General features: G+C 28.6%; 2 protein-coding genes and 1 pseudogene across 4 annotated transcripts in view; 2 read left to right on the top strand and 1 right to left on the bottom strand.

Moving 5' to 3' along the window:
• The window catches only part of LOC100160923 (zinc finger protein 227), a 30,217-nt gene extending 23,811 nt beyond the window's left edge, over positions 1-6,406 (top strand). For 2 of the 3 annotated variants that reach the window (XM_016801372.2, XM_016801370.2), the window contains exon 8: positions 5,350-6,406. The gene's annotated coding sequence lies outside the window, so the exon portion shown is untranslated. The remainder of the gene's footprint in view (positions 1-5,349) is intronic. The other variant, XM_016801371.1, reaches the window with a different exon arrangement.
• LOC100569002 lies at positions 6,402-7,544 on the top strand (annotated as a pseudogene).
• Positions 7,545-11,967: 4,423 nt separating this feature from the next.
• On the bottom strand, positions 11,968-15,619 carry LOC103308169 (sentrin-specific protease 1-like). Its single transcript, XM_008181117.3, has 2 exons — positions 15,381-15,619; positions 11,968-12,717 (listed from the first exon to the last, which is right to left on the bottom strand). Exon 2 carries the CDS (start codon positions 12,702-12,704, stop codon positions 12,141-12,143), a length of 564 nt encoding a protein of 187 aa, XP_008179339.1. The 5' UTR covers positions 12,705-12,717; positions 15,381-15,619; the 3' UTR covers positions 11,968-12,140.
• Between the last annotated feature and the right edge of the window lie 2,008 nt (positions 15,620-17,627).

Here is a 17,627-nt window from a genome sequence, read left to right as displayed (position 1 = left end):
CGCCATCATATGAACGTAGTAATTGATTAGTTTTACTATTTCTTTTTTTTTTGAAAGATATAAGAATCGGCGTTAATTTTAGTTTTAAACTTAAAATTAGGCAATTCTAATGTATTATATTGAGAATCGACTCTCATATTATCTAATAATGGTCCATCATCATATGGTCCCAAAAGTGTGATGTTATTATTATTTTTGGGATTATAAATAATTTGTCCACGTTCATGGTACCTGAGAACAATTTGTTTCAAAGGTTTGTCAGGTTTACGTAACATTGATTTAAGTGTTTGCATGAAGTTTTCAAAAACAAATGCACTACAATTGTCTAATTGTCCATACAAGTGAAAGTCTTCTGTTAAATGCAATAATCCATGTATATTATGAGATATTAAATAACTGCCATAAATAGTTTCAAATGTTTTTACAAAATACTTTAATAGATCCTTAGCATAGTCTACATAAGTAGAATGGTCAGAACTTAAAAGGATTATCATTGCTATATTTAAAGACATAAAATGCTTGAAAAAATCATCAGACAATGTCTTTTTTAAAACTATTGGTCCAATATATAAAAGGAATGACCTTAACTTAGTAGCCTTCCATCGACTTATTTCATCCAATTTTCTAGGCTTCCTGGAAAACTCACAGGGAAATGAAGTTTTAATTTTACTGAATTTTCTTATATTTCATTAATTTTCCAAGATGGCAACCTAACATTTAATGGCCCTTTCATCCACAAAAGTATTAGTTTTTTAACTGTGCCTAAGCACACCAAATGCATGTAATCTAAAGAAAAATTTGATACAACATCAAATTTTGTCAACTCAGCAAGACAAGAAATATTTGAAGATACATGGTGGTCTTCTTGAATTCTTTGACCATAATCATTATGAGTTCTAACATTAACTAAATCGGCTTAATCATAAGGAAAACAAGTTCTATTTTCTTTATGTTCACCTTCTACTCTATACCGAGTACAAGAAAAGTAACCACATGTCCTTTAATCTTAAGAATAAAAGACTGCGGGCACGTCGCAACAAAAAACATCAAAAACAATTGTATAAACCTTGTTATTAATAATTATACCATCTTTCAACAACAATTTAGCTTCATTGACAAAATCTTGAAGGAAATCATTACTGTCGTGAGATTTTTCCATTCCTAAATAAATTCCTATTGGAAAAACATTACCAGAGTATGGTCTTATATATCCCAAAATTTGCCAAAATTGACTAGTCGTACTTTTAGCAATCGGTAAACCGTCAATTCCAATTACTAGTTGTATTTCATTTTTAGAATTGTCTTTGAATAAGAAATGCCGTTCAATTCCATTTCTTAAACCGAAATGATAGTATTGACCTGGTGTGACTACTCGCATATTGCTCATATCAATAGATTTTGTCTGAAGTATAGTTCTAGCATCTTTTGGTAAATTAGCAAAACATTTATGATTTCTCAGACCCAATAAGAGACTATTAACTGCACAATGTGATATATTATAATTTATTGCCCATTTGGATATCATGTCAGAAATAGAAAATTTATTCTCAGTGACAGGATATTAGGTAACTCATAGTTGTCTGTTTCGATGTTCATTTGAATATTGGGTGAAGTGAGGTTTGGTTCTAACTGTTCATGATCAGGAGATATTTGAGTAGGTAAGAAAACAGAATCATTATTAGGACACTCTAGTGTTAATTTGTCTGGTAGGAGATTACTTTGACAAAATGGAGTATCAGTGTGAGTTTCTAATAATAGTTGTTCAGGGTTTTCAGATTCAAATGCAAAATTTGGAAAATTAGTATATGTGTATAATTCTTCTTGAACCCTTCTTCTTTTAGAGCGTTGGCTACTCATTATGGAACTAAAATACATAATATAATCAATATATTTTAATTTTATACTTAGCTGAATGTCATTTTATATTTTTATCACAAAATAAATAATCATTTTGCTAGACTTTGTATTACAAGTAAAGGTAACTGAATACTGAATAAAAGGTATAAAATAAATAAAAGTAAATTTAAAGATTACTAGGTACTGTATACAAATATTATTATTTTATCAATTTAAATGGTTTTAAGCTAAATAATATTATAATAATATAAAGCATATCAAATAAAGCACTATAAAATAGCATGCCTAATTATTAAATTACTTAAACAATATTTATTTTAAAAGTAATAATAGGTAGATGCTATTTTTATATTATTATCATTTGAATATTTGATTTATGTATATAATTTACCTATAGTTATTTAATACCTATTTCTATGCAATTATTTTAATTATTAAGGAACTATAATTTTATTATTACTAGACATTATAATATTCACACTTGTAAATTAATGCTTCATATACACATTTGATTATTATTCATGAATAAATGAATGAATGTTATGATGTACTTTAACTAAATGCTTATTAGTTAATACTATAACTATATTGTAAGCCATTAATTCAAATTGCATCGAAAAATAAAGCCTGTTGTATATAAATCTTTCAAATTGAATATTTTTAATGTACCTACTTATTACAACTTTTGAAAAATGAAACAAATTAATATAAATATATATGCAAGTATTTAACTTCTATAGTTACTTTAACAATACAAGGTTATTCAAAATGAATCATCAAATGCCTTGCACCTGGCTTCTCTTGTTACAGGGGCTTATCTGGAAATCAGGAATTGTCCAAATAGGCCAGCCCTGTGATACCAAATTTAAAAATGTATTTATACATTAAATAACATATGGTTATAACAATGGTATAATGAGTGCTCAGTTGTTTAAAATTTAAAATAATATTTAATTACCCTTATTACAAATAAATTGTGTTATAATCTTAAAGTGAAGTGTTCGCGTGATGTTATAGTATCAATTTAATATTAATTGGATATTTAATTTATTCAGTAAAACGATTTACAAATAATAAAAAAATAGTAATTGATTTAACATTATTAGTATGATTCATTTGTGAATGGACTACCTAGAGATGCTTTCGTTAAGTTACCTGTAAAAATAAAACCATAGTTTGATGATGATAATGGAATTGAAATAAAATATAATCTAATTGAAAAAATATTAAATTTTTCAAGATCTTGGAAACATTTAATGAAATCTGTAGATGATAAATGTACTGATGAACTACCTAGTATACTTAATAATAGTGACACAGAAAATGAAGATGAGTAAAAAGACGTATCAAAATCATATATAACATGTAAAAACTATAGCATTTTATTGTTACAATGCATTAATTAAGTATTTAAGTATAATCTTATCCTACGCATTATTCATTGTGTAACTTACTTAGCCGTTAACCCAACTGGCCTATGGGCTATGAGAGGTCATTTTCTACTTGAAAATATTTTTAAAACAGCTTGAGAAATTAAATTACAACCTAACATTTGGAGTAATTTATGTTGATGGCAATTGAAAAACAAATTCTTTATATTTTAGATAATGATATATTATAAATTAAATCCAAGTTATTTTCTAAATTAATCTTATAAATTATAACTGGGAAGTACACTTTATGACATTCGTGAATTATATTATTATTATCATAAATATTAAATCAAAAAATGTATTTTTAATTTTATAAGTTATTACTTATTTGATAAATCGAAGTACCTATACCTACATTTTTTTTTCAAGTTTATGTCTGTAGGTTAATCCCTGAAATAATCAGCTGGTGAGCTAATGGGCCGGAAAAATATGTTTTCCAGGCCAGAATTAATTAGGTACCACTTCGCCCCTGTCTCTTGGTCATCTGATCTTATACTACGTGACTACATATTTTGAGATTCTGTTTATGTACGTACCTACTACTTGCCGCAGTTCGCATCAACCACAGATAAACGATTAGTGGAGTTTGATACAGCGGATATGCATATTATAATAAATAATTCAGTTTTGACTAACAAATGAATCAGCACCTAGGATGTGTATGATAGATGGAATCTAGATAAATTTGAAATATTACCTAGATATAACTACATTATAAAATATACTTATTATAGGTATTTTACTTATTCTTACCTGTATATTAACGTCGATGCATATTCACTATTCTCAATTCTGTAGGTATAAAAAAAGTAACTTTATAACAACATAACACAGACCGTTATAGTGTCGAGGTGTAGACTGCAGTGTTATAATCGTTAAGCTCGTAAGTCGTGAGCTGGTATCATGACTCGTGATTTGTCGTACAACAGTCAACAGTATTAATTTGTTTATTTTATTCTAATGCAAATAATATTATATTATTACAAATGGGCCATGGAGTATAATATAGTATAAATCTTATCAATAAATGATGGAAAACTCGACGTCCAGCATACGCAGCGTGACCGCAACAACATAGTATAATAATTATATTAGCAATTATTATAGCACACCATATAGTTATAGTACACTGTCTAGTATCCCCGATCCCGCGCTACCACACACAGACACCGGTGGCGGGCACAGCGCAGTGCGCACACACACTAACAATATTATACGTATGCTATAATAGGTATAGCTACAACAAACGATACTGAATAGTGAATGCGGTGAGCGGTGTTTCCAAATTAAAATATAAAATGCTTAACGTTTAAATAAAAATAATAAAATGCATACATTCAATCACGGACTAATAAAAAAAAGGACAGTCATAAATCATAATATTCATAAAATTATTATGTAGGTATACTAGTATACTATAATATAGAATATAATACAAGTCATTATTCATTATGACGAATGTTTACCACGGAGTTACAATAATACGCATCATATTATGATATAATATTTATTATTATTATTGCACTTATTGCCAGGTACACAATGTATAATTTCAATTATTTCAATCTATATTTTTGATATAGTATTAACATTATTCCACTGATCTTGAGCATAATTTATATATTTTACACACTATAATATTATATTACACTTAACTATCGTTTATTTTATTCACTTACATAGTACCCAAATAAACCCCAATAAGACTTAATAATGACCAGGCCTCACTATATTCATATATTATAATTATCTAATTAAAATGTATTTAATGGACTCATTAATTTTTTCTTTACCTATCGTATTTGGTTCTGTGTACCTAAATGTAATAAATAAATATTTAATATAATATATTATATAACATATTATGTGCAATAATTATTACACTGCAGTACTGCACATCATACAAAACAAATTCAAAAGAACTAAATAACAGGCTATCATATAATTTAATTATATAACTAACACTTTAACATAGACTAACATAGACTACTACATACTATATGACTGTATTATTCCTATATGTTATGTGTTTTACTGTAATTAAAAAATATATTTATAGGAACATGAGTCAGTTGTGTTTGGATGAAGAAGCCTGGGCTAGAAACAATCCCGTGGTGGCACTGAGAACAATCAGTATACATTTCGTCACCGACGCAGCCAGAGACAAGCGAAGTTACGGTCCACCCACCACAGATGAAGTCGTGGCTGTGTTCGTTGGTGACAATGGCCGAAAGAGAGACATCAATTTGGTCATCTACAACAGGAATCAATCATAACCGGATGCAGACGTTCATGATCACGTCACGCTGATCCAATGCTCTATCCAGTGTTGTTCCAATCCAGTTGACAAAACAACATGATGCGGCAGGCAGGGTTGCCACAGATCTGGAAAACCGGAAAAAGTCAGGGAATTAATTTTTAAGTCAGGGAAACCGGGAAAAGTCAGGGAGTTATTTTTCAAACAAGAAAAACCGGGAAAAATTTGTGAATTTAACAAACACCGTTATACATTTCTTAATCTATTTAATAATTTTGTATTTTATGACAAAATTTTTAAAAAAAACGTACTGAAAATAACTTGGTATTTTAGATTTGGATGTATTTATATTAGAAATATACGTAAACTATTTAGCGTGAATACTTAATATGTATTATTCACGAGCCCACAAGAGTGCGAGACGACAGTGTAGCTCCCACCTTAGGCTGCGGCTATACACGACGGGCGTATTACGCCCGTCGTGTATAGCTGCTCTGATTTAAACCAATGCGTTTTTAATTCAACGGAATACGCCGTGTACAGCCCCAACCTTAGTTACTGGCGCTCGCGTCGCCTCGCGAAAGATCTGAAATAGCTAAAAATAAGTTCAGTTGAATTATTTATTTTCGAATATTTACGAATATATTATTTTATAAAATGTTATGTTGAGAACCTTCCTGTTGAATTACAGCGAAACTTCACTCTGATGCGACTCAGACTCGAGACTCCAAGAACTGATCCGCAATATTGACAAACTGGCCAACATTATATGTCAAATGTCAAGAGATACTCTGTAGAAAAAAAGAATGAAACTATGACCAGCATATAACATCAGTTTGACAAAGCGAAAGAATATGGTGACGATAAAGTTCAACTGGCAATACAAACTTATGGTATGTTGATTTTGAGATAATCACAAAATCCTAGAATTATTCTACTTTATTGTATCAACCTTTCAGGTAGATAATTATATTAGAAAATTAGATTCAGATTTATCCCATTTTGAAGCAGAAATTCAAGACAAAGCTTTCAGGGTTACGAGAAATATAGAGGAAGGTTCACAAACACGTAAGTGTTCTGCAATATATTGTATTACGATAGTGTTCCGCCACTTTTTTATGCTTGCTGGTTTTAGGAGGACGTAAGAATACCAAAGACAAAGAAGTTAAGAAGAATAGTGCATCAAGTGAAGAAGAAATCATTACTAAATCATCTAAAAAAAAACAATCGAAAAAAGGTTTGGGGACAACATAATTTTAGTATTGTTTGTGTTGATTTTATTATATGATAATGTCCAACATTTTTCACTACGAGCAAAATTGACCAGTGTAGCACCTGACAAAACACCTTTGGTCAGTGTTGTCACTAATAACAAGCCCTACCAATAGCGAAGCCAGTGTTACAGTAGAGACTAGTTATCTTAATGGTGAATTGGTCGGTGCTGGAGTTGCTCACTCGACTGAAGTATTAGACATGCATGTTGATCCAAATGAACCGACATACTGTTTATGCAACCAAGTTTCCTATGGTGAAATGATAGGTTGTGATAACCCTGACGTAAGCATTTTAATATTTATTTACTAATCATTTTTACTTTTTTTATTATTATTTATATTATTGTAACTACTAAAAAATCAATAATGTTCCATTTTTATTGTAAATATTGTTTATTGGTTTGTTTTTGAACATTTTAATTTTTTAATTGTGTGCTTTTATTATTTCAGTGTCCTATAGAATGGTTCCACTTTGAATGTGTCAAATTAATTACAAAGCCCAAAAGAAAATGGTTCTGCCCAAAATGTATCAAGAGACAAAAAGAAAAAATAATATATTTTAAAAACGAAATAAGTTTTTTATTTTATAAATACTTAGTACATTTTATGTATTTATGTCTGTATGAATAGTGCATAAATACAGTGTATACATTTTTTACGGTGGTAAGAACAATCAATTTTTATTATTGTCATTGAGAATCGCATACAAATTTGAGAATAAAATAAAATGTTCTATTTTAAATTTGTATATAAATATATTTCTTTACGAAACTGAAAACAAAATTCCTATTCAAAATTAATTAAATAAATAATTACAACAGTCTTATTAAGTTAGGAAATATATTTATGAAAATAAAGACGAGTTTCTCACACAACATTTATATGGCATAACTGACCAGTCGTACTCGTAGGAAGCCATATGTTTAAACTCCTTATCACACATTTTTCTAGCCTGAATATTGTGTGACCAGTGCAGTCTCATCATTTCAGGACTACGTTTATGATAATCATTTTGGCATCCACGACTATAGGTACCATTCTGTTTTCAATAGCCGGTCATGTTTTCTTGTTATTTCTACCAAAAGGAGTTCTTCGATTTCAACATATTGTATCTTATCTTTTAGCAAATTGGAAATTTATAAAAAAAAATTAATTTATAAAAAATTATAACATTATAATATTAATTCAACTTACATGATAAAATAAATAATAACAATATAAATTATCCAGACTGACAAATCGTCTTCGCTTAGAATCGTTTTTCTTATACAATGATATTATATCAATGAATTTGTCTAATACAATTCATTATACAATGACCCACTTGTAATCTACTTATACAGCAGAGCGACATCCACTTACCTGCTTTTTTTTTTTTTAATTTTTTTTTTGTGGTGTCATCACCTTTTAGGACAGTAAAAATGCTTAGATTTTCTTCAACAGTATCTTTTCTGATAGGAAAGTGAATCTAGTTGGTACTTTGGGGGGTCAAAAGTAACATTTTTCCAGTAATTTTCAAAAGCACCGTAGAAAACAAAAAAAAAATTAAGGAAATACGGGAATTTTCACGCAAAATCTATTTTCGAGAAAATCGATTTTGGTTTTTTGTGCAACTTTTAAACAAATGACTATAGGTACCTACATGAAATTTTTACTGAATTTTATATTAGCATTTTCTATACACCATACCTTTCTAAAAATATTTTGACTTATTTTGAGCTGTTTAGGGACATTTTCAATTTCCAATTTTTTAGTTTTTATTCTATTAGTATCAATAAAATTTTATCTGTTGGTTTTTTTATTTATTGTTAAATGTATTATTATTCATTATATATTTAATATCTATAATAGCTTAAAATAGTTTAATTTGTCTATACCTACATATTTTTGTCATTAAAAATGTTCCCCACCCACAAACTTATATCTATAACACACCTATAAAATAATATAAGCTAGGTACCCATTTATAATATTATATTATATAATAATTATTTACCGACAAATTTTTATTTTTTAAATTTATGTATCTTCAACTCAATTAAAATATTTAAAAAAATTGTATACCTATTATGATTATTATTTGTATAGATAAATCGAATCATGTAAATAAATTATTAATTAACAAAATCATTGAAATATAACATACTTGGTTATTTTTTTGTTAGTGAATTACGGATTATATTTTATTATACCTATCATTTGTACACATTTGCGAGTAAATAGAATCGTGATGTGTCGATTTGCCTATATAAACTTATTGTATCTCAGTAGGTATTTAACATTTCACGAATAGACGAACTGGTTTTTAAACATTAGTTTGGTTACCACAAAAATGTTTTGCTTACACAAATTAGATATATTTACGAATCATCATCAATTTAAGAAAAAAAACACAAAAGACTTTAGACTAGGTATACAGCGGTATTCGGAAAAAAAAAATTATCATTAATTATATTATATTATAGACCTTAGATAGGTTATACTATAGGTTATACTATCACCCTCGTTATATCCATAGAAAATCATGTGGTTTTTTATTTGATAAGCATTAATACTTATTTATTTAAATTTTACTTAAACTAATTTTATTAGCATATTATTTATAAGAATTGGGCAATACTTATTTATTTAAATACTGACTGATCCGGTGAACTTCGTCGCCAATTGAAAATGCCAACTCTATATGAATAATATGTTTTAGTGCACTTACCTATTACAATTAAATAATATTAAAATTATACAAAATAAACATAGAACTTAATATGAAATTAAAACAGAGCTTGTAAGTGGGTGACGCTCTGCTGTACTATAGGTTACAAGTGGGTCATTCTAATAGATTTTTTGGTTACAGGATTAACTACTTACGTTGTTTTAAATTTTTTTAAATGTTAAAATAAATTATAAATAAATTTTAATATCAATAATTAGAGCATAATCATTGAATATTTAAAGTTTGTCGGTAAGAGGTTTTTTTCCTACACGGGATTTTTTTTTCTAGATTCAGTAGACTGAGTAGACTTCAACAAAAAAATTATTTTTTTCCGCAGATACCTACTATTTTACATATATGTACCGGTTTGAGCAAACGTAACGGAATACAATTTCAATTGAGTCAATTAATGCGCACGTGCCGAGTAAGAACGGTTTACGATATTAATTCACGAAGTGGTTTTCAAATATTATTTAAGACAGTTTTTCTGTTATATCAAATTATTTATATTAACTTTTGAGTCAATACTTCCTTACTGCGTAGAACTGTATGAATAGGTATTAGCTAATAGCTTAAAATTAATTGCTTATCGTACTATTTATAATATGCGTAAAATTCTTAAGTTCCCCTCGAATAATGTTTTTGAATTACGAAATAACGTAACGACTAACATCGTATATTTTCTTTAAATATCTAATAAAGTCGCGTAGTAAAATTGTGCATAGTATTTGTCAAGCTTAGACAGCTTCATCAAATATTTTGCTATTATATTGACGATAAAAGTACACAAAAACTACGGTTGCCACTTGCAGAAGTCGTACGAAATGAAATAAAATACAGCACGAAATATTATACACAGCATAGGGTGGGAGGGGGTTGATCCTCTTGATCCCCCCCCGCAAATACGCCGCTGATATGTACCATCACGAGAGTATACGAAGGTATACATATCGTTTGTGTGTTGAAATATAGGCGCTTTAGAATCACGGTTTATCTTACGGTGTTTTGTACCGAATCCGGTACCTATATGCCACCGCTTTATTATATGTATATTGAAATGATGTACATTCACGGCAACTTTATCAGGTATACGTATACGTATACATACTAGAATCATTAATTATAACCATAATACGTGGTAATATACATATAATACATACAATATATATTTTAAAAATTATTGAAATTCCAAAATTGTTTCAAGTAAATAAATACATCAAAATGAGAACCATAAATAGTAACACAAAAAAAAAACATCAATAAAAATAAAATATACGTAAATGGAAAATTTTATATGTATCAACTTTTTTAATTCCGAAAATGTCTATAATATTGTGAAGTAAGTACATAATATTATATTTTTTCACAATTATTTATTTATGAAATGTATTGATATTATCTCCTACTTGAGTATACATTTATTATATTATTTAATATTTTAAAGTTATAAAATAAGAATTTTGCATTGCTTTGTTCAGGCGTAATAATATTGATGTTTTAAAAATTATAAAAAAATTGTGTACCATTAACTGTGAATGATGAGTCTATGAAATGTACACTTTTTGTTGGTTAGTCTTACTATTGTCATTAAATGTTAAGCCATTTTCTTTTTGAAATATACTTCATATTGTTAAGTACCTCTTAAGTTTAAGCTATGAAATGTTGACTTCTTACAATTTTCATTGTAAATAATTATTTAAATGTATGTAAGTGAGTTATGAGTATTTTAAGATATACAAACAATTTTTAATTTTGTAATACTCATAACTCGCTTTAAAATTAAAATAATATAATAAAAAGCTTATGAGATGGCCTATAATAATCTAACCTTCAAATTTTATGGGTGGTCGTTTCTCTCTAATTTTATAAATTATTATTACTATAATCATTAATTTAAATGTACAATTTAGTATGTTGTGTGTGGGTCAGAGAGAGAAAACAATGTGTACTCGCATCCAAGCCTTAGTCTGCAATATGTTTATACAGAGCAAAGATTACGAAATACATATTTTCCAGGCTAAAAAAATAATATAAAATACCAGTTAGCATCATATTTCTCATGTCTAAATGATTTTCTAATCCACTCAAATGTACATCATTTATAGATTATTATTTGGTATGAGTTAGACAGTTAGCTATCTATGAATTAGTAAATAACCAAATATATTTCCATGTTGTACATTCATCTATAACTTATTAATTTATAGATATAATTAAATCAATATTTGAAAAATGACATTTTAAATTCACAAACAAAGTTTTGACATTTTAATGTTTTAAAAAATATTATTATCTTCTTATATAACATATTTTCCACAAAATGAAGTACGCAATATGTTATATTAAACAATATAAAACTAATCAGTAGTCATAATATAAACTTTAAATTTAAAGAGAATAATTATTAACAAATATACATAAATACAATCAGTCAATAGCTTATGTATCTTATATCTACAACTTTTTACACTGATATAATTAAATCTATATACTTAACAATGATATTTTATAATTCACAAATAATAGGTACTAACCAAAAATTAAATTTATTTGTTAATTATTATTAATTATATAATTTATTTCCTAATCAATACACAATTCATCCACATCTATATATTTATAAGTTGTTTGGTACAAAGTTCGTATGCCATTAATTTCCTAAAACCCGCCATAAAGTCCTGATCAAAATTAAACGCAACATCTCTTGATATATATTCTGCAAATATACAGACATAAACGCCACAGTCTATTCCGTTTTCTTGATAGGGATTTTCACCTTGTACTTTTTCCCAGTTGTCTATGGGTAGAGATTCACCCAACTTTCCTAGGTGCTCTTCCTCTAAGTATTTTAATACATCATCCCGATATGCAACTAGGTTGCTTTTTTTCAGACTATCATAACCAGTGATTTGATTATGATTGATATCGACAACCACAAGTATCCAGTGAGGAGGAATATTGCGTCTTTTAATATTGATTGGAAAAAAAAGTTTTCTTTTCGAAAAAATATTAATATTTTTCGTCCAACTCTTCACTCTTGAATATCCAAAATTTTTATAATTCTCAAAAAAAAAGGTATCAAAGCAATAAATGCTCGGATCACGTTTTTTGATCAATTCAAAGTAATCGTTGATCACATAGTCGTTTAAATACCACTGGGTGTTATGAGCCATACTTGTCGACAAACTGAAATCACAAAATATAATTATTAGATACACAATTCAATTGTACTTGTTTTATACTTGTCAAAACTAATGGTTTCTAGATCGTTTTACGGCGTACAAAATAGACCCCCTGCAATAGTTACCTGCACTAGCTAGTAATCACTAATCAGTTACACATTTTAAAGTTAAGTAACTTGGTTACATCTTATATTTCTAACTTATAACAAGATTAAATAATTTTCAAGTGACATTAAAATATAACTAGTTTTCAACATGGGTTGTAACATTTTATAATAGATTCATGTAACATAATGTTCTTATATTATGTGTTCAATGTTTTAGCTAATTTAAATTATATTAACTCTACAAGATTTAATCAGGCAAAGTTTAAGTAAGGAAAACAGTTTTTTAGGCAAAACCAGTTCTTGACAAAAAAAAGATTCAGTTTTTCTTGGTATAACACATCAACTTATAATTGTAGATACTTTAAATTTTATTGAAATCTTTGCACATCAATTTTCCATACATAATAACATTTTCAAAATATTTTAACACTTCTTCAGCTATATATAGGCAAAAGAAATTGTTATGAATTTTTTTTTTAAATTATTGTCGACACATTTCACGTTTTTAAAAAAGAGTATTGATGTTAACCAGTAACATTTTTTGTTAAACATCGTTAAAATTATTTTAATAAGAGAAATGAACAAATTCTAATTAATATATGATATTTTTTAATTAAATAAAAATGCGTTTCGAAAAAAACATAGATTTATTATACTTATCAATGCTACTTCCTAGATTTTTTTTAAAATTAAATTGTATTCATACTCGGGTATAGTGTACAAAATTACAAATCCAATTAAAAATACACACTTCATTAATATTATCACACAATATGCCTATATTATCGGTTTTGAATTACAAAAATAGTAGTTAATATCAACCGATGTAATTTTTTCAGTTGAAATAGCTACATAAAAAAATGTTGTAATAATGTTCTCAATTTATCAATTATCAGAATGATCCAAAATATAAATTTAAATTTTTTGTGAGAATTTACACTGTAAGTCCAGAGTTACCCATTTTTACGGTATATTATTTATTTAATTTTTTTTTAATTTTGTTATAGCTATTACATTATTTATATTATTTAATATAAATAATGTAATCATTATAATAACATATATTATAGAATATATATTTAAACCCAATACTATGATTATGGACAGGAAAAGGCTTAGCAATAATATACTAAATAGATTATTTAAGCTAGGACTCACAAATTTGAACAATTACAATTTTGTAATATTAAGCACACTCGGGTAGTAAAATCACATAACGACCACACAAAAGATCAAATGGTCGGATTATCATACATTACTGTGTATTGGTAAAAAGAGGCCAAACATAATTTGGATATATAATATATTAATATACACTCTGATGAGTAATTAATGTGTATATTTATGGACAATATATTTAGACACACATTTTCTGGACCCCATAAGCACGTAGGCCACAGAAATGATATAACAAACTTATCATCAGAAAAGGGTAAATTCTATACAGGAGAAATATGAGCAGACTAGAATCAGGCGTGATACATGCTTTGCGAGAGCCAGTACTTGCACCTTCCCAAGCGTTATTGTATTCACAATCAATTTTACTACAAGTCTTAAGTGTCAAATAAACAAATTTATAACAATTTCAACTCGTGTTATTACTCTATCTTGTTAGGTACCTGTCATCCAGTCACTTCAAAATCTAACTCTGGACGTGGGACCACAACACCATATTATTCAAACTTATTACATATACACTATTTCTATCAGCCAAATATCCTATTGTATAAAATCAAATATTTTTATAGAAAAAAAAACTAAAGAAATCGAAACTTGAAATTGTCCCTAAACAGCTAAAACCAAGTTAAAATATTTTCAAAATGTTATCAAGTATAGAAAGCATTGATAAAATAAACATATGATGTAAGTCTCAAGTGTCTACGGTTATTCGTTTTTGAATTACAACAAAATAAGAAAATCGCTACATAAGAAATCGAGTAAATATCCAATGTTGTAAAACTTTGAACTTCCAACGCTCGTAGAAATTTAATTTGACTTTCTAGTAGACATTTTGTTTTTGATAAAGGTAGACAAATTTACGAGGAATCTTGTCTTATATTTTCAAATCTTAGTTCTAAAAAGAAATATGCGTCAAAATATTTTTAATGTCATCATGTATAAAAAAAGGTTTGGTGAACATTTCAAAAAGATATGGTATTTACAGTTATTAGTTTTCAAGTTGCAAAGAAAATCAAACAAAATCGATATTGTCAAAAATTAGTGTTTTGTTGAGATGACAGTTTTTTCAGGAATATTTTTATAAATACAAACAAATAATTATTGATAGATATACAAAACCATAATTTACCAAATTCTTAGGTACTATGTCCATACTGCGAATTATTGACGAAACATCGAAGAACACAATAAATTTACCACAATTTAAAATTAAATCCAAAAAACGAACAATAATTCATACATTATATCTATCAGTTATAATCGTATTTAAATATTTACTACCTCGCATGCGCAGACATGCTTACTAAAGTGTTAACTATGTTAACTATTATTATACCTACATTATTATGTGGCAATTAATTTAATTTAATATTCAATATACCTATATCGATTCTTTTGATCTTCTCCTATTGTCGTTGTTCAAGTAAGTTGAACAAATCTTCAATCCACAACAAACAGTTAAGTCGTAACGGAACGGTGGGTATCAGTCTACCGCTGACCAATCTACGTTTAGGTCGAGGTCTTTCTTCAATAGTATAGTGGTCAACAATCTGAGGCCGTCCTGTTTTTTTGAAGTCGAAAAAGATTTTGCTGTTCAAACCCTGTGGTGAAACAAATCGTCAGAAAACACCAAATACTGGAGTACAAAAAACAAAAAACAGTAATATTTTTAATAACAAAATATTGATTATTATTAGAATTTTAAAAAACTAAGGTGTACTTACTACTAACGCGTATTTATTAAACTATATATTATATTAAATCGCGAGTCGTCTCTAGAAACGGTCAAATTCGCTATTATCGACTGACGACTATCGATGTTATAATAAATGCGACGATTTAAATATGTTGAAGTACACTTTATTATAATATTTAAAATAAGGAAATCACATTATTACACGAATATAAAGATGACAAGACACATGTATGTGTCACAGAACATGCTTTTTCGTGTTTATGAAATAATTTCAGATAACCTAAAAATCATGTTACCTACTTCTACTCGGGTATAAACACGATTTAAGATATAAAGGTTGAACATCGGCCTATGATATTATGCATTTTTCAAGACCGTCAAATTGAGTCTCCAAATCAGCTGTGGAACTACTGACTGGCGCCATCTAGCTGAATTTATGTGGAAACTCAACAATCCAAAACGTACTATGTCAACGGTCGTATACTCGTATTATAGTCGTACTAGCTCTAAGTGTAACTCGGGGCCCGTTAAACTCGCTGAAAGTGGATACCGATTTTGGAGACAATGTCGTTGGAATTATAAAAATCACGACAGTAAAGTTGTAAGACGAAAATATAGGATTTGTGATAAGGATTAGTGATATGGATTGGAGATAAGGCTTGACGTTTTTACGGGAATGTTTAAAAGTTAGAGCGTCTAGCAATCCGTCACAAACGTTGTAAATGGATAGGCTGGATACGATCTCCTGTGTTGTTAAAAAGTGTAGAGTCGATTGGTGTATTCAATTGTCTAGCTATCAGTCATCAAATCACATAGATAGGTAATCGAATCGCAGACATAATGAGAAGCGTATATCACCAGGTATGCAATCCACCTACGGTGGATTGCCGACCACGTTGGTAGCGTAGGTAACTGAAGAACGGAAAATATAGTTAGACCCCCGGGCCCCCCGTGTTAGTTGTAAGTGAATACTGATTTTGTAGACACAGTCGAATTATATATACCACACTTATATAGAAGGAGATTTTATGATAAGAATTTCTGATAAGGCCTGGCTCTATGGTGGTCTCGTTTGTAAGGCAGGAAAGTTTAAAATTCCAGTTTCAGTGCCTAGAAATCTGCCATGGCTCATGAAAATCGACAATTCAATGATACCATCCCCCAGCGTATATCCGGTGCTTTTTTGTATGTATAAAAAAATTTTAATTCGAAAACCTGCATGTTAGAGTGTCTAGCAAGTCAGTCATCACCTGTCTAAGAGGAAAAAAAATTATCAATCCGCCTGCGGCGGATAGAGTAGTATGTGTCGTTGCATGTCCGGTGCTTCTTCTTATGTAAAAAGTGTAAAGTCGAAAACCGTGTTGGAGCGTCTAGCAGCAAGTCAAAATCGATTACCTAACTTTCAAGTTGGCCACCTAGGTAGGCAATCCGATAATATGCTACAGCAAATCAAATAGGCAACCCACCTACTGTGGATTGCAGACCCGATGTTGAGCGGCTATAAGTGAAAACCCTATCACATAACATACGAAATAATTTACGAAAAATACAAACTATCTACAATATAAATACAATTTACAAACAAATATAATATGTATTTATATAACTATATATAACAAAACATTTTGGGAAATGTGCAATTATAATTCCTAATAAAATAAATAACATATAGATACATAATATATTAACCAATAAAATACATAAAAACATGTAACTATAGTGTCGTATATATATTTATATGAAAAAAAAAACGTGAAAAAAATGCAAAAACCTGCACGAAACCAAAATGAGCAATCCACCTATACAGCGGATAGAGTGGTATGAGCCGTCACATGTCCAGTGTTTTTCTTGTGTAAAAAGTGTAATGTCGAAAACCGTGTTGAAGTGTCTAGCACTCTAGCTAGTCAGTCATCTCAAGTCAAAATCGATTAA

This window comes from Acyrthosiphon pisum, chromosome A2, assembly GCF_005508785.2.
Source record: "Acyrthosiphon pisum isolate AL4f chromosome A2, pea_aphid_22Mar2018_4r6ur, whole genome shotgun sequence".
NCBI classification, from domain to species: Eukaryota; Metazoa; Arthropoda; class Insecta; order Hemiptera; family Aphididae; genus Acyrthosiphon; species Acyrthosiphon pisum.
The sequence above is the reverse complement of the archived record's forward strand: the minus strand, read 5'-3'. Positions and strand labels throughout refer to the sequence as shown.